We start from the raw sequence: 26,191 nt of genomic DNA, 5'->3' as shown, positions 1-26,191 counted from the left end.
AAGGTTATAATTTAAACCTGAAGCTGATGTTCTATAATATTGTATGTCAACTATAAGTGAATATATATACATACATATATATATATACATATATATATATATATATATATATATATAGTGTCATGGGATGTGGAGTATAGTGTGGGAGTGGAGTCAAGGGAATTGTAATAGATATGCATGATATTGGGAGGGTAAGTGGGGCAGCGGATTGGGGGAGGGGGGTTGTCACCTGGAGGGGTAAAAAGTATAACTATTGCACTGGATTGTACAGCTGAAACTAATTCTAAAAAATGTGTATTTCACAATAAAAAATAATAAAAAAAATTGAAGGAGTGATAAAGAGCTTCCCAGAAAATAATAAGCTAAAAGAATTCATTACCACCAAGCCAGCATTGCAGGAAATATTAAAAGGGCTTCTTTAAGCAAGGAAAGAGAAAAACAACCTAACTAATGAAGACCAGGAACACAAATAACAAAATGCAATAACTATGCACCTGTCAGTAATCACATTAAATGTAAACGGATTGAATGTTCCAATCAAAGACATAGGGTGGCTAAATGGATAAGAAAGCAAGACCCTTGCATATGATGTAAACAAGAGACTCACCTCATATCAAAAGACACATACAGGCTGAAAGGGATGGAGTAAAATATTTCATGCAATTGGAACTGAGAAAAAAGCTGGAGTAGTGATACTTATATCAAATAAAATGGACTTTAAATTGAAGAATATAATAAAGAACAAAGATGGGCACTTCATATTAATAAAGTGATCAATCCAACAAGAGGACATAACCATAGTAAACATCTATGCACCTAAAATGGGAGCCCATACATATATAAAACAGCTATTGACAAACATAAAGACGGAGATCAACAGTAACACTATCATAGTAGGGGACTTCAACACCCCGCTGTCACCAATAGACAAATCCTCCAGACAGAAAATCAATGTGGAAATAGCAACCTTAAATGACACATGAGATCAGCTGAATTTAACTGATATTTTCAGAGCATTTCACCTCAAATCTACAGAATATACATTCTCCTCAAGTTCACATGGAACATTTTCCAAGATAGACCACATGTTAGGCCACAAAACAAGTCTCAATAAATTTAAGAAAATTCAAATAACATCAAGCATCTTCTCCGACCACAATGCTATGAAACTAGAGATCAAGTACAAGAAGAAACCTGGAAAGCACACAAACACATGGAGGCTGACTAACAGGCTACTAAATAGCGACTGGGTCAAAACTGAGATCAAGGAGGAAATCAAAAGATATCTTGAGACAAACAAAAAGGAAAACACCACAACCCCAAATCTCTGGGATGCAGTGAAAACAGTCCTAAGAGGAAATTTCATATCAGAGCAGGCCTACTTAAAGAAGTAAGAAAAATCTTAAATCAACAGGTTATCCTTACATCTCAGGGAACTGGAAAAACAACAGCAAAATAAGCCCAAAGGGAGTACAAGGAAGGAGATTATAAAGACCAGAGAGGAAATAAATGAAATAGAGACCAGAAAAACAATACAAAAGATCAACAAAACCAAGAGCTTGTTTTTTGAAAAGATATACAAAATCGACAAACCTCTAGCCAGTCTCATAAAAAAAGGGGGGGGGGACTCAAATTAGTAAAATCAGGAATGAAAGAGGCGAAGTGACAGCAGACTCCACAGAAATATTAAAAATCTTAAGAAATTACTATGGCAACAAATTTGAGAATCTGGAAGAAATGGATAATTTTCTAGAAGTATACAACCTTCCAAAGCTAACTCAAAAAACCCCAGAAAACCTGAATAGACTGATTACTACCAAGGAAATTGAATCAGTAATCAACAAGCTCCCAACAAACAAAAGCCCTGGACCAGATGGCTTCACAAGTGAATTTTACCACACATTCAAAAAAGAATTATCACCTATTCTTCTCAAACTACCCCAAAAATCCAGAAGGAGGGAAGGCTCCCAAACTCTTTCTATGAAGCCACTATCACCCTGATTTCAAAACCAGACAAAGACAGTACAAAAAAGGAAAACTACAGGCCGATATCCCTGATGAACATAGATGCAAAAGTCCTCAACAAAATTTTAGCAAACAGAATTCAGCAATATATTAAGAAGATCATACATCATGATCAAGTGGGTTTCATCCCTAGTACGCAAGGTTGATTCAACATCTGCAAATCAATTAATGTGATACGCCCATCAACAAAAATAAAAATAAAAATCATAATGGTCATATCAATAGATGCAGAAAAAGCATTTGACAAAATACAGCAGCCATTTATGATAAAAACCCTTAGTAAAGTGGGAATAGAGGGATCATATCTCAACATAATAAAGGCCATATATGATAAACCCACAGCTAACATCATACTCAATGGGGAAAGGCTAAAACCATTCCCCTTAAGATCAGGAACAAAACAATGCTGTCCACCTTCTCGACTTTTATTCAACATAGTTCTGGAAGTTCTAGCCACATCAATAAAACAAGAAAAAGAAATAAAAGGCATCCAGATTGATAAGGAGGAAGTAAAATTTTCATTATATGCAGATGACATGATATTATATATAGAAAACCCCAAAGACTCCATCAAAAAACTATTAGAACTGATAGACGAATTCAGTAAGGTAGCAGGATACAAAATCAATATTCAGAAATCAGTTGCATTTGTATAGACCAATAATAAACTATCAGAAGGAGAAATTAAGAAAACAATCCCATTTACAATTGCTTCAAGAACTATAAAATACTTAGGAATAATATTTAACCAAAAAAGTAAAAGACCTGTACTCAGAAAATTATAAGACACTGAAGAAAGAAATAAAAGAAGATACAAATAAATGGAAACACCTAGCATGCTCATGGATAGGAAGAATTAATATAGTTGAAATGTCCATACTGCCTAAAGCAATATATAGATTCAATGCAATTCCTATCAAACTACCTAGGGCATTTTCCACAGAAATAGAAAATATAATCATAAAATTTATATGGAACTAAAAAAAAAACCAAACCCGAATACCCACAGCAATCCTGAGAAATAAGAACAAAGTCAGGGTATCATGCTTCCAGACATTAAAACATACTACAAGGCTATAGTAATCAAAACAATATGGTACTGGCATAAAAACAGGCATATAGTTCAATGGAACAGAATAGAGAGCCCAGAAATAAATCCATGCATATACGGCCAGTTAGTCTATGACAATGGAAGCAGGAATTTACATTGGGGTAAAGATAGTCTATTTAATAAATGGTGCTGGGAAAATTGGACTGACACATACAAAAAAAATGAAACTGGACCACCTCCTTATGCCATATAGAAGAACAAATTCAAAATGGATTAAAGACTTAAATGTTAGACTGAAGCCATAAAACTCCTAGAAGAAAATATAGGGACTAAATTTGCAGACATTACCCTGAGTAATATTTTTACTGATACATCCCCATGCGCAAGAAAAGTAAAAGAAAAAATGAACATTTGGGACTACATCAAACTTAAAAGTTTTTTCACAACAAAGGAAACTATCAATAAAACAAAGGAAGCCTACTAAATGGGAGAAGATATTTGTCAACGATATATCTGGTAAGGGGTTAATATCCAAAATTTATAAAACACTCATTCAACTCAACACCAAAAAAACAAACAACCAAATTAACAAATGGGCAGAGGATATGAAGAGACATTTATCTAAAGAGAACATACAAATGACCAACAGGTGTATGAAAAAATGCTCAACCTCACTAATTATTAGAGAAATGCAAATAAAAACCACAATGAGATACCACTTCACCCTGGTCAGGATGGCTATCATCAATAAATCAACTAACAACAAGTGCTGGCGAGGTTGTGGGGAAAAGGGAACCCTGGTGCACTGTTGGTGGGACTGCAGATTGGTGCAGCCACTATGGAAATCAGTATGGCGGTATCTCAAAAAACTGGAAGTGGAACTACCTTATGACCCAGCAATTCCACTGTTAGGTATTTATCTAGAAAAACCCAAGACACTAATTTGAAAAAGTATATGCACCCCTATGTTCATTGCAGTGCTATTTACAATAGCCAAGACTTGGAAACAACCTAAATGCTCATCGGTAGATGACTGGATTAAGAAACTGTGGTACATTTACACAACGGAGTATTACTCAGCTATAAAAAAGAAGGAAATAGTACCATTCACAACAATATGGATGGAACTAGAGAACATTATGCTAAGTGAAGTTAAGTCAGTCAGAGAAAGACTAATACCATATGATCTCCCTTATATGTGGAATCTAAAGAACTGAATAAATGACAAATGTAAACAGAAATAGTCTCAGAGACACAGAGGAAAACCTGAGGGTTGCTAGTTTGGAGCGGGTGGGGATGAAGGCAAAGGGGAAGGGATGAGACAATATAAATGGTAACTACAATATGGCCTCAGGGATAGAAAAAGACAGTCTGGGGAATATTATCAATAATGTTGTAAATAATATAATAATATAATCAATTATGTTGTAAAAAATGGGGGCCAGATGGACTCATGTCTTGTTAGGGAGACCACTTCATAGATGGTGTAGAGGCCTGACCACTGCACTGTATTTCTGAAGCTGATGTTGAATAATATTGTATGTCAACTATAATTATATATACATATAGTCACGGGACATGGAGTAGAGAGTGGGAATGGACTCAATGGAATTGTAATAGGTAAGTATGATATTGGCGCTGGGAGGGCAGTCGGTGGGGGGAGGCGGGTTGTCACTTTGTGAGGGGTAAAAAGGATAACTATTGCATTGTTTTGTACACCTGAAACTAAGAATAATAAAAATAAAATAAAAAATAAAATAAATAAATAAAATGTTAAGGTACATGTAGAGTGGAGCCAAACTGCCAATTTCCTTTTTACTCCAAGTGGGACTGCTTGGGAGAACATGGAGAATTTATAAAGGAATGGCTATAGCACAAGCTGTAGATTCATCTCTGTGGGAAGTGGTGGCCCTGATAGGGGCTGGGATGTGTTCAGTTTGACCTGAGAAGCCTCAGGAAGGGAGAGGGAGGAATCAAAGACCAAACTTGCTCCTTGATTCAGTGAGGTGCTAGAAATAGAAAAAAAACCACCAAAACATGTCTAAAAATTTAGTAGAATGGGCTGATTTCATGGGAAGGGTTTCTGCTGTCAAGTATGGAAAAGAAGTAAAAAGTAATCGGCAATGAAACTGCAAGCAGATCAGCCACTCCAGTGCACTACCCAAAGGGTACTAGAACCAGGGACTGGTGTAGATATTGCAGATATAGATAAGTAGAGTGGCAAGCACAGTAGCATCAGGACAGTGGCACTGGTAGAGGATTAGAAGAAGGCAGTGGAAGCAGTCGTGCTTCACACAGGTATATGGGAAGCCACCAGATGCCACCCAAATGTCTGGGGGCCAGGGCCCCATGGGATGTGGAGGGAAACCATAATTTGTGGGGCACTTCAGGTATTACTCCCTCCCCACATCAGTAGGTGAAGGACTTAGATGAGGCTAGAGTTCCAGCAATTGAGCCAGTAGGACTGAGCTGTGGAGTAATATGCACATTTATGATTGTCTGGGACTCTATTCCTTCAAGTTGTGGCAAAGGGAAGTACCTTTTAAATTTTATTGTTTGATGGAAGATATTGGTAATTTGCTAACACATAAAAAATATTCCTACTTCATTTAATAGAAATAAAAAAATAGAGAAATCTGCCAATCAAGGATGGAATATTATGACGCTAATAGTGGGAGTGGCAACTCAGTAATTCATGCACATGGGCAGTAGAGATCTTGGCTAAGGGTCAACTACTGGGATTCTCATTCACTTGCCTCTTCATATTTACAGAAAATGCCTCTTCTGCTTTTAACATGGAGAGATTCAATGACAGAAATATAGCTTGCATGGAAACAAAGTGAATTTACAAAACAATCAAATTGCAGTTGGTAAGATATATAATCCATTCATAGGGAATATAGTACCACTGTGTGTCCACTTGCATGGAGGTATCAAATTATATACACATACTCCAGAAGTACTGTGCCTACTGTGCAAGTAATTTTTGTGGAACCAACCCCGAGTTTGCTAAATCTCTGATGTTTTTGTCTTGAGTCTTGAGGACTCAGTTATTAAGTGCACCTACTAACTTTGAATGAGCTTTACTGTTATTTAGTCACATTTGGAGACAGATTGTAAAAGAAAAGTTATCCTTATCAGAAATGTCCACAATGCCTGACATATAGCAAGAGCTCAAGATATGCTTTTTGAATGAAGGAGTGAATGAATGAATAAATGAATGAATGAATGAATGTTCTCATTGATGTGGGTTTGGAATCTCTTCTATGACCTGTGGACCTTGATACCAGATATAAGACAAAAGTTAAACATTATGCAGATGGTTTTACACACTCAGAATTTTCCAAGCAGAAAAATGAGCAATATATATTATATATAACATATATACCATATGATTGATACAATATTACATATAATTTCCTTTGGCAGTTTTCCTTTACCTACCTCTTGGACCTGCCAGGTGTTTGCTCTGCATTAAGTATACACATTCACATTATTCTATGTAAAAACTAGATGGAGCCTTGGTGCGAGTTATTCAGTGGCAGAACCTGTAGGACATTTCCTATATGGCTCACAAGGCCAGGACTTTCCCTGCCTCAATACCTGGGAGTGGTGCATACCAACCTGTGAAGCAGGTAAAATGGCCAATATCAAGGGGGTGGGAGGAAATGTGACAGAGAAGTCCCAGTTCATTGATGTTTGTCATTTTTATTTGCAATACTTTAGGTCCAAGTTTCAAACTGCAATATTTTTACACTCAAGACACAGTCATGCACAATCAATATTTCAATTTTCTATTGCTTCAACCACAATTTAAGTAACAATATTGGAAACAAAATTCCTTTAAAAGGTCGAATGCTGAGGTCGAAAGAATGGAACCATACCATCAGCAGGTCTACAAAAGAAATAACTTACTTAAAAATCAAACAAACAAAAAGACGATAAATACCTTTAATCCAAAGTTACAGAAGAATTTCACTACACATGGGTTTACAGATGACACATTTTAACAGAAGTAATGCACAGCCAAATGAGATACAATTCTGATAAACAATGAAAATGTTGATCCTCCTTAACTTGCTTTGTCTGGATATTATGAGTATCATCCCAGTAGACATCAGTACTCTGTGATCTGGCTCCTTGCTGATGTACTGAGGTTTAAAACTCAACCCACTAATGGTTATAGGATTCTGTGAAAGTTCTTATCACTAATGAATATAATATATGCGGTCCATAAAGCACACCACACACAGCACACACATTGAACTTGAATTTCGCACTCAGGGCTGGTTGGCACTCTGCTGTAGGCAGGGTTTTGGGACCATCCACTAACTAACTTCCAGTTTACCTTCTTTCTAGCAGCATGTTCACATAACTGGCCAATCACTGTGGGAGTTATCATCAGAAATGTTATCTTTGGTTCCCAACAAGTGGATTTGTCAACATTCCTTAATGCTAATAGCATGTAATTACTTTTTATTTATCTTTCTACAACATGCAAGTACGTAGGTCCACTCTTAGTAGTCCCAACCATTCAAATACATGGGTTCTGCCACCTTGTGCCATATACAAAGTAAATTCTGTAAAGCCCAGCACTGCTTCATAGGAAAGGAGAGGCTCATTTCTATTCTAGCAAGTGTGACAGTTTATTTCTGTTCTAGTAGCAAATACTGGCTACAGCTTAATGAAAACCAGACTTTACATACAGAGTGTATGGAAAATGAAAACTGGGAACATCCAACAGAAAAAAAGGACATTAAAACAAAAACAAAACAAAACAACTGTGAAGGGATTGGAAGGCTGCCACAAGTTTTATCAACATTCCCTAGTATTATCAGCATCATGTACTTGAGTTTTGTTTCTTTTTTAAATCTTGTTACATAGTGCTATTGTTTAACTGAAACATAAGAGACCCAGGCTTAATCATGTGATATTTGCCATCACTTTAGCAGGTTGAATTTGCAAGCCAACCTATAATACTACAGAATGTTAGAGCTTTTGGAAAGAGCATGGAGATCATCTAGTCCAACACTCTTATTTTACAGGTGAGGGAAAAGGTTAAATGACTTGCCTAAGGTCACACAGTAAGTTAGTAATAGAGCCTATGTGAGAATCCAGGTCTCCTTACTCCTAGGCTAATGCTCCTTCCACTACATCTGATTCGCAAAATTGCTGTTGATTTCCTCTTAGGTACAAAATCACGTGAACATGGTACCTGCCTTACTGTTGGTACTATGAGATAGCATTCACCTGATGGCAGCTTCCAAAGTAGACTCTGATGGCACTAACCAGCTTCTTCATAAATGTATCTTGCAAGTTCAACTATATTACATGGCAGTAAATATTATAGTATACTTGTGCACAGAAGTGTGCACATGGAGGTGATATCTCAGTTCCCACATTTACAGATTCAGTTAGATATTGTTTAATATTAAACAGATATTCCCAAAGCATGAGGAGTTGGGTTATATTCATTTGGTTACTAAAGGAGTATGGGATTAGAAAAGGAATGAAAAAAAATAAAGCTATCTAACAAAAAAATTATATTAGAAACAAATTTCTTAGGAAAAAAATCTTTCTTAGGAAAAATATTTCCATTATTTCCAAGATTCCGTTTATTTCCTTCCCAATCCACATGCAAATATATGTTCAGAATTGTAATTTCACTCAAAATCCCAGGCCTGCTATACTGTCCAATTTATAAATGCTGAAATTCAGTCCCTTTGCTCAGAGACTAGAAGAAGCTTACATCACTGGCCATGCCTTTATTTAACTGAATATTAACTGCAAGTAGCTCAGAAAAGGGCCATGAAATTCAATTGGAGATGGCAGGGTTAACACTCCCATAAGTAATTTTATGTTGAGAATGGTCAATGAAAAGCCTGTGGGTTCTTAGGTACAAGGTCTGCACTTGGTGAAACTGAGTAACATCTGAGGCTACCACCTCATTATAAAAATCCTCACCTGAAATTTATTTGGTGAGTTCGAAGGAAATTTTTCTCTTCTAGTAGTCTCCCTTTTCTCTTTAACAATGACAACTACTGCATACAGCCTATAGTCAGGCAGTACAGAGTACATGGAGGCTATCTCAAGCCGAAGCTAACAGGACTGTGACTGAATGCCAACAGGCAAAGGCAGTTCTAAACATTTGTCTTGATGTTTTCACAGTCAGCTTTTAATTGCAAGTCATACTAACTTCTATTGCAATGAATGGGACTTGCCTACTGGTCACTAGAAGAGAAATCTTACCTAAATGATACAATATCCTGTAAGAATGGTGGGGGTTGGAGATTTTATCCTTCTATTCTTCCAAAATTCACCCTGAAACTCTGCTAAAATGATCTAAAAGTTGATACCTGAAATAGATATTATTAAGGGGGCTAATCAAATGTCACCTCTCCAATCTAAAGTAACCAAAACAGAAATGTTGATGCCATACGAAAGCGGAGGGCAGCCAGTTTTAAAGCAGAAGGATGTGTTCAGAGTTCTAATAGCAACACTTCCCTAGCTTTAACTTATAGATAATAGTCCCCTAAGAAAGCATGTGCCACACCCAAGTGCATGCCAACCTCAGCACCCAGGCAAATATGAAGCCTATGGAATAATTGTAACTAGCAGATATTTGTGCCCTGCATGCTCTGGGCTCTGACCAGAAAGCATCTGCTTCTGGCATCTTTTCTATTTTTCTATAGTCCCCTTTCTGATATTTATTATAAAGCAATATTATAACAATATCAAATAAATTTTTTAAAAAAGGCATAATCCCACCACCCTAACATAACTAATTTCAATTATTTGTGTTCCCAGTTTTGGTCCATATGCACACTTATTTTTACATAGTTGTAATTCCTATTTATGTTATTTCAGTGATGTTATTTCAGTGATTTTATAGATTCTTTCTGAGAACTGGCAGCCTCATTAGAAATAAACAACCCATTGAACAAAGGAATATAATTATTTACATGACCTTTGAGCTGAGAAATATCTTTTGTAGACAAACATCTGAAACTATCAAAACAGTTATACAGACAACAGGAAGCAATTTCATATTTCTTTTTTTTTTAGCAATGGAATGTGCTTTACAGGGGAGGGATATATGTGGGGATCAGGTGGTTAAATTCAAACAATGGGGTGCAATTCACAAGCCTGAAAGAAATCTGAATAACACAATTAAAGAATAAATACTTGAGTTAAATCTTCTTACATGACTTGGCCATTCAGTAGCCAAAATGGAGAATGGACACACAAATATTTACAATGACACATAGACGAGATCAGCAAGAACGAAGTCATTACCCAACATGGTGATTGATTTGAGGAGATTGTGTCATCCAAAAATCTTCATAGGATTATGACAACGCACTGGATCCTTGTTACATTAATGTTCTTTTCTTTCTTAAATAAATAATCTCTACTGTGCTTCTCACCCTTCCCTGACTTTCCTGCTGCCCTATCCCTATCTCAGGACATTTGGAATCAACATTCGATGATGTGCCTTCATTATCTCAGGGCACACTAGCAACTTCAAAGATCTGGATAGACTCACCTGTGTCAAGATGAGCTTTAAAACAATCCAGGAAAGGGAATAAACAATTGACCATCTGGAGTCCAAGTTGTTCAATGGTACCAAATGTTAATCCTTCAGCCTCATTTTGGCAGGAGAAACAGCTCCTCTGTAATACTTATTAGAAATATACATAACTCTCTAACACAGGGAAGGGTCTTTAGAAACTGTTCTCATTTTAAAATTTACATAGATATAAATTTGTAAGAGTAAAGCCTATTGGGATATATTATCATAAAATCTTGGTACAATGTGATGTGATAAAGAAATACCCGGCTCCTCATGGTCTATATGCTGAATTGAAAGCATAAAAGAGCAGCCATTTCTCTGCCTCCAGTGATCTGATCTCTGCTTCCTGGATCACTGCTCCAGGTCTTCCCTCACCAAAAAAGGCCTTTTTGACATATAAAGGATGCTACTTGACAACTAGGTCTTCCCAGCCAGGTTTGGGGTTCTCTCCACTGGCAGGGCATAGTTATCAATGTACTGAATTCTATTTGCATCACAGGTATTATTTTATTGAACTTCTGGCACAATGAATTTTAAAAAACCTTAATTTTAAATGACATAAAAATTTAGCCCACTCTTCTTTCATTAGAAGAGTGTGGCATTAAAAAATTCAGACCTAGACATCTTTTTGCAAAGGATAATGTGGTATGCTTCTAGTTAATATTACCATTTGACCTTCTTTTCACATTTCTTTTTTTCTCCTACTGTGGACATTTCTAGGGGGGCGGGGGTTCAAGCCCCGCCCAAATTTCATAGTTGAAGAAAACAATAGGGAAATAGGAAATCCACCAGTGGTGCAATCTCCTAAACATAAACGTGTACATTATATAGCTTAGCAGAAACTCTCCAGTGAAAGTGCTTTCATTTTAAGGAATTACTGGATGGTTGGATAGATGTACCTTGGCACAGAAGGAGAGAGGCCCAAAGCATTTCTTTCTTTCTCCCTCTTGCTGAATGTACTATAGATAGATTCTATTCAGACTCTTGATATACTATAAATCAAGAAGCCTTCTACAACACAAACTGTTATCTTTTCAAAGGCTTAGAGAAACAACTTTGCAGTTTATAATTTGATAATACATTCAAAAGAGAAGTATATCCTTTTCTATGAAGACACCCTGCAGACATTTTTCTACTCTCAGAAGATTCAGGAAATGCCAGCTGTTGGATTTTTAATAAATAGTTTATGGTGAAATAATAGTCAAATTTTCATATTTCCTCCAAGCCACAAAAGGAATTCAGTTGAACTTATATTTCGTTGGACAAATGACTGCAAACCCTAATTATTTTCACTGGAGCACTTCCAGATCTTTATGAATGTGTTTCTGAAGTTCAAAAGCTTAAATGACTTAACAATGAACATATTATATCCTGAAACAGAAATTGGTGTTATATAGGGAAAACGGGAACAAGTACATACAGCCAAGTGTTGATTGCGATGTAGTGTTATTGCCCTCTCATTTCTTCCAGAGTTAAATACTTATAACATCTTTGTTCTCCAGATCTTTTAAAAAAATTTTTAAATGTTATAAATTGCAGAAAAAATTTTATCATAAACAAGTGTTGGTTAATGGGTCTGTTTCCTCCTGATGTGCCTATTTTACAGTGCATATGTTCCACAAGCACAAGAGAGGATTGAATTAGTAATTGTTTATCTTTGTTTACTTACTGTCCAACAAGGATTTCAGTACTGCACACTTATCTTGTTTTCCTTTTGGCTGTCAGAGAAAGTCGCATCTTAAGTATGGTTTCTCCTATCAGGATTGCCTCGGTTCAGGACCTGGGCTCACCCAACATGAGTGCCACAGTTTGGGTGTGTCCTTCTTCAGGTATCAAGATGAACAAGCTCATTTTTATAAAAGATAAATCAACTACTTCTTAAGCATCACCATGAAAATGTGACAGGATTTCACCATTTGAGTTTTATTTAGATGTACAATTTTTAAAGCCTTTCCTGAACACACATATTCCCTCTGCTTTTGGAAAATGTCTTAAAAGAAACCTTTTCCAATGCAAATGCAAAAAAACAGGTACACAAACCAAGCCACCACTATAGAAGCATAAAAAATTGCAACTGTATTAGGGCATGGACTTCCACATGTTCACACAGTACTTGCTCTGTTTTTTGTTGGTGGTGGTGTTATATTTTTATTTTTTTGCTTTCCTTTTTTTAAAAAAAAACATTTTGACATCTTTTTACTGGACATCTAATGACAAATGCAAGTGAAAAACATCACATTGGGTAAGGAGTTTTGAAGGAGGTTCGAATGCAAGAGGGACTACTCTCTTAACTTAAAAACAAACACAACACTATGAAGAGGAAGTGTGCACCTTTGAGAAACCTTTTTCTTCAAAGTGGATGCACAAAATGAGGGGATTCACTACTGGCTCTTTCGCTTCACGGTGGAAGTGACCACTTTATGGCCACTTCAACATTGCTGCCCTGTTTGAGCTGCGATTCAGGCTTACAAATAAATTACATAATCTAAGGGAGTAGGAAAAAGGCTTAAAAGAAGTTTCTATTCATTTGAAAGTTAAAGAACTCCCACCCCACTTGACTGTCTTTTCTTCCATCTTTCCTGCAGCAGAGTTTTATTTCAGTCTTACTCATGAGGGAGATGGTGTGGGGTAAGGCTTGCAGTCCTAGCGGCTACTGTTCTTAATTGCTTCTTTTGCAGCAATAATCAGAGGAGTCAGGCTGGAGAGAGGCTTGGCTAATTTTAAAAATGGATGCTGCAAAAGAAAAAAATAAAGAGGAGTTAGTGGAATTCTTTCCTCCAATAATTATAGTACTTACATTTTTCAAGCAGTCCTTTTTTATTAAAATGTATTTTAAGCATCCAAGTAAACATAATTTTATTAAAAATAGCGCCCGCTCTTGTCCTTCAGATATTTTTGTCCTTCAGTGTCATGAAATTCTTTGGCAACTCAGAGTTGGGGTCTTGTAAAATTTCACTGTGTTTACAATAGTCTGACTTTCTTATACTGGTGATTTTATCTGGAGCAGCACTCATGCTTGAAAAATTACCTTTGTTTGACGTTAACCCTAAAACCAATGGCTTCCTATCTACTCAACCCAATAGCTGTGCCTCGCTCATTTCTTTTTTGGCTCCTCTGCAGTACTGAATACAAGTGAATATCCCTTCCTTCATTGAAACGCTTTCCTCTTTTGGGGTCTGTGACCGTCTACTGTCTTGGTTCTCTTTCATACGCATGCTCACTTCCTCATGTACCCGAGGAGATTGTGAACTTCTGGAGAAGAGGAATCATGCTTTTAGAGGTTTGTATAACCCACTGCACTTAGGCCTTAAAAACAGGAGTTGCTCAATAGATATCAATTGATGGGCAGAGAACTGACTTAGGTCATACAAACAGGCACACAAATACTCAAGACCTGTGTCTTTTCTCAAGCTTTCCAGTAGTGTGCATGCCATGCATCGCTCTCCTTTCTAACCTCTAAAATGGGCATTGACAGGCTAAAGTCAGAGAATGAAGTTATATGGATTTGAGTCAATATACAATTTATTGCATATATATATATATATAAAATGAAAAGATGCAACAAACTATTCAATTTAGACTCAATATAGCTTTATATTAGCTATCTGGTTCAGACAAAAGTACCATTGGGGAAGGAACTAACTAGATAATTGATTCAATTATCTATGTCACTTTATAGCTACATTAAGAGAACCTATACATTTTTTAAAGATTTTATTGGGGAATTGGGGAAGGGGAACCTTGTGTTTTTCCAGGACCCATCAGCTCCAAGTCAAGTTGTTGTCCTTCAGTCTTAGTTGTGGAGGGTGCAAGCTCAGCTCCAAGTTCAGTCGCCACTTTCAATCAATTGTGGGGGTTGGGGGGTGGGGGCGAGGCGCAGCTCACCATTTCATTCGGGAGTCCAACCAGCAACCTTGTTGTTAAGAGCATGTGCTCTCACCAGCTGAGCCATCCAGTCACCCACTGGCAGCTCAACGGCAGCTCAGCTCAGGCCAAGCTCACTGGCCCATGTGGGAATTGAACCAGCAACCCTGTTGCTCAGAGCTTGCGCTCTTAACCAACTGTGCCGCCCGGCCGGCCCGTTGAGAACCTATATCTTTATTTATCCTTGGAACATGTATCAGGATGTGTATGTGGGGTGGTGGGAGGGGTGAAAAGATGTGGAAGTGAAGCACTGAAAGTTTACGTTTTCCTTCTGTAATTTGAGACTGGATTAAGTAAAGGGTTAATAAAGGGCCAGTCCACATTTGACATTTCAGGGTCTTATAGCAGCCTGCGAAACGCTCACAGATAGCAGAAAAGAGGCTTAGCTTCCTTAATTCCAGCAAGTTGGTTTATCCCAGGTGTGATTTGAGTTGTGGAGGGATATTTTTTGCTGAGATGTGGTTGTTTTTGGATGGAGTTCAGGTGCAATGGAAACAGATTATATTTTTTGTCTAGAACTGACTGAATCTGTCATTAATCTCCAAATGTTGTACCTTTGTTTAACTGGATTGTGTTCAAAGTCACAGAGAGAACAAGCAAGCAATCACTGTTCTCGGATGTTACAGAGCTTGACACATGTCCCTAAAGAACAGTCCCTAGCAGTGAAGCTCTACGTGTAATCCTGGGCATGTGTTGCTTTATCAATATAAATACAGGCATACCTTGTTTTATTGTGCTTCGCTTTATTGAGCTTCATGACTGTTGTGTTTTTTACAAATTGAAGGCAAGACCCTCCACCAACAAAAAGATTATGACTCACTTTATTGCTATACTCGCTTTATCGCAGTGGTCTAGAACCAAACACCAATATCTCTAAGGTATACCTGTACATCTTTTGCTTTAAATTAGTTTGTGTATTTGTGTGGTGGAGAGTCAGACAATTTAGGGTTCAAATTTCAGTTCTGCCACTCAATAGCTGTGTGAGCCTCAATTTCTACATCTGTAACATGGGATAATAACACCAACCCTATAGTGTTGTTTTAAGAATTAAATGAGACATGTGCAAAGAATTTGGTACATAGTAGGTACTAATTATCTTATATACTAATCCCTGAGAACCACAAATAGGACAAATGGTTATAGAGGCACTCTATAACCTGGATGGTACTCACCCAGGCAAGCAGGTGCCTGACACTTGGCCACACAAGTAAAGGGGCTTTGACCAGTAAAGCATTAGAATAGCAAACAGAAGTAATTGCATAGTTATCTAGAGAATTACTTCCAGCCAAGAGCACCTGCATACAACATCTAGGGGCATACGTAAAGTTTAGAACAAAACAGCAACACCAGAGGTTCACAATGTTTTTTTTTTTTTGCTTGCAAAATAAGACTCCAGGAAGGACAAAACAGATTTAAAGATTAAACTGCCAACTTCTCAGAAGAAAGGGAACATGCGAATTAATCATGTATCAGATACATGCCTCTACTTATGTGCCTGTGGTCTAAAATCACATGGTTATAGCATAACTCTCACTATACATCTCTGGACAGAGGTTTTTTGCTGTCACATATTGAGATAGAAAAGCTCAATATAATGACTCTCTTTGTAATTGTCCTATTTTATTTTCACCTGCAAAAGCTCCTTGGCAGATCCTCGCCTATCCACATCCATCTCAAGACAGCGATTTAAAAAGTCACGGAATACAGCTGACAGTCTCTCAGGATTCTGGAGCTCTGGGGTTCCATTAGTAGCTATCAGATATAATGCCTATATAAAAAATTAGAAAAATCTATTCAGCTCGTACATATTAGGATTATGAGTTAGCACAGAAGGCACAAATCCAGTTTCTTCTGGTTTATACCCAAAGTCTTAAAAATTCCATTTTAGAGAATGACACTGACAAAATTTCAAAATTTTTATAACATTTAGAAATTATTACTCTTGGCAGTAACTGAGGTAACAGTCAAACGCCCTACCTTCCCAAATAAAACTTGGAAATAAGGTTATAAGGTTGTTCTCTGAGAGTTAAGCCAGTAAAAATCCATATGTATGATTAACCACCTAGGAAATTAAACCAAGGATTTCCTGAGAATTGCTGACTCTAAATAGTTGGGGAACACATATACATCCAATTGTGTTGACCTCCAGAAGGCATGGTTGCAAAGGCGATTGTAATTTCCTAAGTGTTTAACTTAAAGAATATTTGTGAGCATCCCAGGCATGAACAGAGTACATTATAGAATTAGAGAAGTACAAAGTACTAGAAGATGGCAGTGCCTGGATAAGAGGTAACTCGTGGGGCCCAAGGACTCAAGTACTTTTGAACTGTGGCAGATGTATCCCTATAGATTTTAATTAGATTTCCATGAAGGTCTACCTATAATAACAGAAAATATAAGAAAAATTAACATTAGTGCTGGCACCTGACAGTACTAACTTGCTAATATATCTCAAATCACTGTTGTGTAAGGCCACCACTGACAGAAATCTACTCATGGTGTGCTGACAAAATCAAAGGCCTTAGTTGTCAAGGCAGAGTTGGACCCAAGACCATGATGAATTCACAAAGCCCATCGTTCAAAGGCTCTCGACAGCCCAAAAGCTGGCCATTCCTCATGCCTCCTCTAAGCAAACAATTCTAGAGCATTAAGTATGTATCAGGTTGTCATGCCAAGTGTCATGCCAGAGCTCAGCTCCCACAACACAGGATTCAGTGAGGCTGGAAAGGAACAACAACAGAGCCACAGATAGGGGGTTTATACCACTATATTCTTTTTTTTAAATTGGGGAATTGGGGGAGGGGAACAGTGCTGGGGAATTGGGGGACGGGGAACAGGCAAGTTGCTGTTGTTTCGTTCTTCAGTCTAGTTGTGGAGGACGCTGCTTCACTGGCCCAAGCTGGCACCATCATTGTGCTCTTCCCTGGAGAGGCAGATCAGCCGCCAGCTTCTGGATGGCCGCTCACGCTGGCTGCTGTCTCCACATGGTAGCCCATGGCAACCCACTTCAGCCGGGGCTGCAGCCTACGCCATCACTGGCGACTCACGGCAGCCCAGCTCCAGGTTGAGCTGTTGTTCAGCATCTTATCTGTGGAGGGCAGTGTCACTGGCCCTCATATGTGGGAGCCAAACCGGGGCCCTCTGGCATCCCAAGCCAGTTCTTAAACAACGTGCCACTCGGCCGGCCCCCATACCACTAGATTCTTGATGGCGGCCGGTTGAGACACAATAAGCAAGCATCTACCAATACCCCCAACAAAGGGGTCTTCCTGCTGTCAAAGTCTCACTGGTGGCCAGGCAAGACACAGGAAGTAGTTCCGCACAACCAAGGACATCTACACTTGCTAACACAGCCACGGCAGTTATAAGCAAAACAATAGCAGCTAATGGCCAACTGGCCACAGCCCATGGCAAACCAGTCACAGATGATGGCAACCAGTGACAGGTGACTGCCATCCAATAACCGAGCCAGCACACTTTCCAGGTGAGGCTGAGAGCCTGGAAACTGCTCTCCTGGTGCTCCGTCCCAACACAGGTATGTATTGTATTAGACAATGGAGATCCAGAGATCAATAAGAGAATGTCCTGTTTTCAAAGATCACACAATTTAGGGAGGGGGACAGACAGAGAGAGCCACAATACACTGAGACAAGACCTAATCAAGGAAAGTAGCATGTGTAAAGTACATACAAGGATAAAGCTGCTTACACCAGAGCTCAGAGATAGCTTCACAGAAGAGGTTGACATTTGAACAAGGTCTTGAAGGATAAGTAGTTTTCCTGAAGGCATTTTCACCAGGGTTATGCCTGTCTATGTGACCAACCCCCTAACTATTATGAAGACATGCTATCTCCTGAACTTGCTTGCTTTTCACAGCAAATTATCATCCCCTTTCCCCTTTCTCCACCATGGCTCTTAATAGTATTATTAAAAGCAATTCAATCAAAGTCCTTTCCCAGGCTAGTTTTCATCAGCTAGTGAGGGCATCTCTCCTTCTTTCCAGAAAACTCCACAGATGTACCTTAGAAAGGGTTAGGAAGGACTGTTTAATCAGTGGCTGTCAACCTATAGCATGCACTAGAATCACCTAGAGGGCTTGTTATAATACAGATTCCTGGGTAACCCTCAGAGTTTGTGATTCAGTAAATCTGGGGAGGGGCCCCAACATTTTCATCCTAATGAGATCCCTGTTGATGTTGAAGCTGCTGGTTCCAGGACCACACTTTGAGAACTGGTTTAATCCACCCAGGTAATTAAGCAACAGGCTAAACTAGAGGTTCCAAGATTCCCAGAGAAGACTTAAAAGATTCCCATAATAGTTCCCAGTTCTCAGCCCAGACCAATTAAAAATCCCTGGGGGTGGAACCTAGGCATTGGTACTTTTTTAAGCTCTCCAGGAGATTCCAATTTATACCCAACATTGAGACACTGGCCAAGGACTTGCGGCCCACATAATAACTCAGAATCTATGCATCATAAGTACCCCAAATGGGATAGCCACAAAGTCTCATAGAGGGGGATTCTCTTGAAGAGTGATGCGTGAGAATTACAATGCTACATGTTTCTATAGACTGAGATGAACCTTTTTGTTTTTTGCCCCTAGAACATTAAAAAAACCCCAAACATGTAAATATGCCCTCCTCCAAACAAACATTCCTTTCCCCAACCACTTCTTTCTAATTTTCTTTGTTTCAAATGATTGTTTTATTAGTTTCAGGTGTAGAAAACAATGTACTAGTTAGACATTTACACCCCTCACAAAGTGATAACCTCCTCCTATAATCTAACCCCTCTGGCATCATACATAGCTGTTACAATTCCATTGACTATTCCTTATGCTGCACTCCACATCCTGTGACGAGATATATATACATATATATATATATGTGTGTAAAATTACAGTTGACATTTAACATTCTTTCTAATTTTCAATTCCTTGGTTGATGAACAGCAAATGCTGGAGGCAGCTATTAGGACTTCCATGACAAAATACAAGTCAGTGGCAAATCTAGTCTTAACTGAAAGTAGATAGTATGGAAAAGGAATACATAAACTATACTGCTAGGAAATCATCGATTGGGCTAAAATCAAATAGCACACAATCCCAGTAGATAAATTAAGTTCAAACAGAGTGTTTTTAGTTTATGTTGATTAGTGCTTGAAGCACCTGTCCTCACAAACCATTTTAGTTCCCTTATTAAAAGAAAATTGGTCACTGTAAATTACATTTACTGCCCCCTCCCAAAACTCGTATTTAAGCTGGCCACAATTCTGCCACACTCTCTGCCCTTTGCTTGCTTTTATTCTGCTCTGTAGCCAAGCCAATCCTAAACAAGCACATCTCTTTTCTCTCTTTCCACTCTGCCTAGTTATGTTTGCATGTTATACTGTTTCATTTTCTCACTTTCCTTTCACCATTCTTAGCTCAATACATTCTTTTTTATTATTATTAAAGTTTATTGGGGTGACAATTGTTAGCAAATTTACATAGATTTCAGGTGTACAATTCTGTAATAATCTTGTTCCCCACAAGTACACATACATCGTTATACATCGTTATCTAAGTCTTTTTCATCTCTCTTCAGTCCATGCCTAATTACCTCAGGAAACACATACACCTATTTCCATTCCACTTATGAATTTTACAAATGACCTTGATCATAGTTGTGAAGCCTGAATGGTGCTAGTGATAGTGCAGCAAGGGAAAAGAAAGTCCTTTAATTTAAAGGAGAATAGAAGTAATAAGGAGCCAGTGCTATGAACCTCTACAGCACTTCAAAGAGTGCATATGTCCTCTTTTAAATTTCTACAAAAAGAATGGTTATGGGGTTTTGTTTGTTTGTTTGTTTATTGTGGTGTGTGTGGGAGGGATGGGACTAATGGTGGGGAGTCTTGGTTGGTAGCCTAATAGACGACTCCTGCCTGGTTGAATAGTACTGATCTACTTACACACCCTCGTCCCCAGTCCAGGTATCAAAGGCATGACTGCCTTTTATTCAACACTATATCATAAATATTGTGTGATGTTTTTAAAAATGCTTCAGAAATATCATTTTAAGGACAGCATAATAGTTTAGCATGTGGATGTACTGTAGTTAATATTGTTGGACTGATTAAAAAATGCATGTTTGCTCAACAAAAGGTTGAAAGGAAATACACCATCATGTTAACAGTGCTTCTCTCTGGATGGTGGGATTATTGGTGACTTAATTGTTAACATGCTTTCAATTTTCCAAATTTTCTACAATGAATATGACTGCTTGTTATTATTTTTAAAACCCTCCAAAATATTAAATGAATTTAAAAGACTGTGCTGTCCAATTCACACAAAAATCCTCATCTATTTCTGTCTTCCTAAGATTAAACCTGCTTTTCATCAAGTATATCCCTTGAAGGAAACAAAAACCCAGACAATTTCTTTTTCAACAATTGTTTTCATTTTAATTGCAACAGGATTACTTCTAACTAATTTCCATTGCAAAAATCCACACTTTCAGTTATGTTATGGGCTAACCTGGCCTTTGTGGACTGGCCTGGGAACCTACTATATACATAATGCCAGTTCTATGGGAAAATGCATTCTGAGTTTCAAATAATTAACAATGAACTTTTGGAACACATCCTGTGTGTCAGCTGGGCACTATCGTTGTTAACAGAAAATTGCTATCCATAGCCCTGCTAATGAGAGACAAATACAATTGTAGCCAATACAACATCATAGCAAAAAGGATTTTACTAGTCAAGTTAAGTCTTAGATGAGAAAAGACTGAGGAAAGAATACCTAAGCATGAGTGATCACATTTTGGTTTTATCTGAGTCAGTAAAAACTCAAAAAAAGAGAGCTGGCTATTAGAAATTATACTAGAGATTTCCTCTATAGTTGCTTGTTTCTTACTTAAGAAACCCAAGAATAATCCTTGAGTTTTCCTCCTTCCTCATCCAGCAACCTTACCCCCCTACCCTTACTATAATCAGTCTATAGTTTCTGTTAATACAACTGAGAAATGTCTTTCATACTCATCCACTTCTCTCTAACCCCATTGTCCACTTAAGTTTGAGCTCTCACACTGTTACAATAGCGTCCCATTTGGTTTTCTTCACTCAAGACTTTTCATTGTTCAGTCCATACTCCTTAACAATCTATCCCATCAGAGACCTCATCATGACATCCATTTTTCTGCTTTAAAAAATTTTGATTCAAAAATGTAGTTTTTAAACTGTACTTCCTCAAATTCCCCTCAAGGGCAACTAAGGTGGAAGAGGGAAATAGGTACAGAGATTCTAGGACTCTGCACCCACAGATATCTGTTTCAATTGGAGAAATATGTCTTTTGTTTCTCTATTTATGCTTCCAAGCAAGGTTTTATTTGAACCAGGGAATCACTATAGTCATTTGAAAACCACTCATCCACAGGACATGTAAAGATTCCTTAGCTGATATATGAGGTCCTCCCTAACTGGGCACCTGCCCATCCATCTAGCCCTTGGAGCCCTTCTTTCCCCTCCCCCACACATGTGCACATGTTGGCCAAAGCTTACATACTATTCACACCAATTTGTTTCATATCTGCCTAAAATGCTATTTTCATTTCCCTTAAGTGCCTGGTGAACGTCTACTTGTTTTTCAAGCTGTATTTCAAAAGGCACTTCCTTCTTACAGCCTTATCCATCTCTCCCAGATAGATACCGTGATCAACCACTTCGGTTTTCTGTGGACTGTCCTAGGTTTTAGCACTGAAGTTCCCATGTCCCTCAAAACCACAGCAAACTGGGATAGTTGGTCACCCTGCAGAAAGAGTTAGCTATTCCCTGCTTTGAGTTACCACAGCCCTTTGTTCATGTGCCTATTTTCACACTCTATTGTGAGTGCTGCTACTTCTTTACAGGTCTACCATCTTGGACTATGAAGGGGAGAATTGTGTCTTGATCATCTCTGGATTTCATCACAATTGGCTCAAAAGAGTTGTCCAATAAATGTTTATCTTGTTGAATGAAATGAGAGTCAAAATGTATAAATAAATTTAACTGATCTTGGAATATAACAGGCTTTGACATACAAAATATTAAAGCTCAGTACCTAAAGTAAACTATTAAACATATGAAAAGATACACAGAGAATGACAGGAGCACCTTTTCAGAGCTGAACAGGCCTGGCATGTAGTAACTTCTGACTACCCACTCGTCAGTGTGGGTGAAGGAAGAGAGCTCTATGAGCAGTGTATGTAAGGAGATTCCATTACAGGGAGGGAAAACTGAAAAAAAAACGATGATTATAACATGGTAATCTGTGTTGGGCACACTCAGAGAAGAAGAGAAAAAAACAAGTGCTCTCTGGAACTTGAAACATAGTTCAGAAACTTAGTCTTCTCTTACTGATGTTGAACAGAATAGGTGCTTTTGATGAATCTTCGGCTACATCATTGAACAAGGTCTGTTTAATTCCTAAGGTGAGGCAATACAGGCCCTATGACCTAATGACCTTATTTATAATGTTAGAAAGACAACCTTTGGCCAAAAAAATGGTGGCCTTCTTCAATGTGATATACCTAGAAGTTTGTGATGTTCTGGAATTCTTAATAATTCACATCTCTTGGCAATAACACACAAATACCACAGTTTTCACCAACCCCAATGTGTAACTAAATTTACCTAAGTACTCAAAGAAAACTACTTCACCCAGTTGAAGGAATAATTCAATTTAACTTATTGGCAATTTCCTCAGTTAAAAAAGATCAAAGCAGTCATCTTAGAAGTTACCACATTTCTCCCAAACAATCCATATGTGCCTAATAAATTTTTGTTAAGGCAGTTTTACAACAGGATTAACCATTTAATTTAAAAGCTTCAGTTGTGACTCCAGGTCATTATAGCAGTTTACAAATTTTAGGTTAAGATGTTAGAAAACAAAGCAGGAAACAACCATGTTAGAAAATAAACATGGAAATGTGTTAGTAACCACGAAAGTTCTCAGCACTGATATGAAGACTCACTTAACAAAGAGGACATAGTGTGGTACAAAAATTTGCTTCTAAGTTGAATACTTGGGACTCAAAACAGATTTCCCTGTAGATATCCTGTGATACATAGTAAATTGGCTCCCAGAATAGCTCATAAAAATATATTTAACATACAATGTAGTTTAACTATAAGACCAAGAGTGTTATTCATCTATATCTTCATATATATAAAAACACTATGTCCATGAGAAGTATTAATAAATAGTAAACATTTATTGAATGATTACTATTAGCTCACTTAATCCATACAACCCCCTCAGGTAGACACAATTATGATTCCCAACTGATGGATAAAGAAACAGAGGCCTGTGTGGTTAATATAATAACTTGCCTCAAATCATACAACTAGCAAGGAAGGAGTCAATATTTGAATCCAGGGAATTTGAGACCAGAGTCCATGCTCCTGACCACTGCACAATACCACCTCCCACTGTTCCCAGTCTCTGAGGTAGGAATTCTCCTACCAGAGGCAGACAAGTGTTCTTTAAGAAATAAGGAACACTGAGCAGGAGCAACTCCACCTCTGCCTCTGGAGAGGAAACAGGCCCTCTTGAGGTCATTTTCCACTTGCTTGGGAATGCGGGACAAAGGGCAGGTACCCAGTTAGATGGGTTTCATACTGTTATCACCAGTGTCTATATATATGTTGAGCATTTATAAGCAGCTTGTACTCTGGTTGTTGCCTGCAACCTACTGCTGTCCTGGTTCCTTTCTCATTTTAGAATTTTCAACTACCTTTCAGTGTTTTATGAGAGATATTTGGCAATGAGTAACTTGACACCTTCTGACTTAATTTACTCATGACCAGGGATTTCAGAGGTTAAAGGCCAGAGTGTATTGCTGCCTCTGATGTATTTGTGGATTTCATGAAAGGCCCTGACATTTCCTTACTTCTAAGAAGAGAGTAATTGGGCTCAAATCTCCAAAAAAATTATTATATATAACTAATGTTGTGTTTCATACTTTAACTTATTCAACCCAACAGTCCAGAGTGATAACTCAATAATCAGCATGGTGGTCTATATAGCTCCCTCATTGTCTTACATAGTACTTTTCATCTATCACCAACTTATGGGGGGGGCGCTTTGTTGTTCTTTAATTCTTAAAAAGTCATTTAAAATGAACCTACTATCGATCTACCCCTGTATAGGTTCATGGTAAAAGGTAATTAGTTACCACTGACTGATTACGTGTTGGGCTAGCTTGATAGTGCTACTTTCAAGCATAAAGGACTGGCCCCTACCAGAAAATAAATTGCAGATGACTCTGATAATGCATATTCTCATTCTAATCTCTCAGGATTAACAGTGCTTGCAAGAAACGTGGAGCAGGCTACATGTATTCAGGAAGCAACCCTCGGCAGCCCAAGCAGAACCCAAGGTTTAGATTCACAGGGGATTTGGAAGTGGGGGTTGGGGTAGGTATAGAGATAGAAAAGGAAGTAAAGAGAAATGGAGCAGGAGGTAGAGGAGAGAAGCTGTGAGAAGCAGAGGGAGCAGGAGAACATTGCGCAAAGACAGGGCCAAAGGACAATGGGGAGAGAGTTGGCTAGTGGAATGAAAAAAAAGAAAAATGAAGATAAAGCCTAGAAAATCCGAGAGGTCAAGGGGACCTGATCCTAGGTCCCATTCTGCTACTGCGTTATATCCCTGTTCCTTTTTCACAAAAACATCTCAAAATATTGTCTACATTCGGTATATTGACTTCTTCACCTCCCATTTTCTCTTCAACCCACACCTAATTTCAATTTCTAAGGTACTGTGGCAGAGGGCTCTAGACAAAGACTTTCCTGGACCACGTGGTCACTAAGGATTCCGAGCTGTAGCAGGGAGCTTCAGACAAAGATATTCCTAGACCGCATGGCCATTAAGACTTCCGTGTTTAATATTTCTGAATGCCTACCTCACCCAGGAGCCAGTCAGAAACTGGCACAAGGCCACATGTCCTAATAATAAATCTTAGCTGCCAACCTGGAAACCTCAGGGTATATAGCCTCGAGTCCCACCCGGGTCAGGGCTCAGCCTCTGGATGTAAATCCGCTGAGCCTGTGCCAGCATCAATAAACGTTGCTTCCCGAGTCTTGATGTCCTCTCTCTCTGTCCGATTATCCCGCAACATAATTGGGGGCTCGCCTGGGAGGCGGAGACGGTGATATTTTCCGCTCTCTTGCCCTGAGGCCTGGCTCCCCCAGACTAAAGGGGACGCGAACTCTACTTGGAGTCAGAGGACCCCTGTCCATCAGTGTGGACATCTCCCCTACTGGCCACGGGGGACCGACCCGGGAGCACAACGTAACCCAGAGAGCTGAGGGAATCAGCTTGGGAGTGCCGCCCGACCAGACAGGTAAGGACCTGGGTCCCTTAAGGTAGCCTGTCCATCAGCGGACAGAAGGGGAGACTGATCACCTCCTGGAGTGACCCGAGTTTTTCAATTTCTGAGAGAAACCGTGACTCCCAGGAACAGGGAAGTGGGCAAAGAATGAATCTGTTTGAGTCCGTGTAAATGAGATGCAGTCTGTCTGCGAAGTGAGTGTTGAGTCCTGATCCGTGGGTCCATGGTGAGTCTCATATGGCTTAGGGTGGTATCGCTAAATTGTCTCAT

General features: G+C 38.5%; 1 protein-coding gene across 10 annotated transcripts in view; it reads right to left on the bottom strand.

The window, feature by feature from the left end:
- Nucleotides 1–6,774: 6,774 nt before the first annotated feature.
- PAK3 (p21 (RAC1) activated kinase 3) overlaps nt 6,775–26,191 on the bottom strand; it is a 362,804-nt gene continuing 343,387 nt past the window's right edge. For all 10 annotated transcript variants that reach the window (XM_019660229.1, XM_019660231.1, XM_019660232.1 and 7 more), the window contains 2 exons: nt 16,204–16,341; nt 6,775–13,382 (listed from right to left, as the gene is read on the bottom strand). In XM_019660229.1, the coding sequence (XP_019515774.1) occupies nt 13,293–13,382; nt 16,204–16,341 (228 nt within the window). In that variant the 3' untranslated portion in view covers nt 6,775–13,292. The remainder of the gene's footprint in view (nt 13,383–16,203; nt 16,342–26,191) is intronic.

This window comes from Hipposideros armiger, unplaced genomic scaffold, assembly GCF_001890085.2.
Source record: "Hipposideros armiger isolate ML-2016 unplaced genomic scaffold, ASM189008v1 scaffold_314, whole genome shotgun sequence".
Lineage (NCBI taxonomy): Eukaryota > Metazoa > Chordata > Mammalia > Chiroptera > Hipposideridae > Hipposideros > Hipposideros armiger.
Note: the sequence above shows the minus strand (reverse complement) of the source record. Positions and strands in the feature narration are given on the sequence as shown.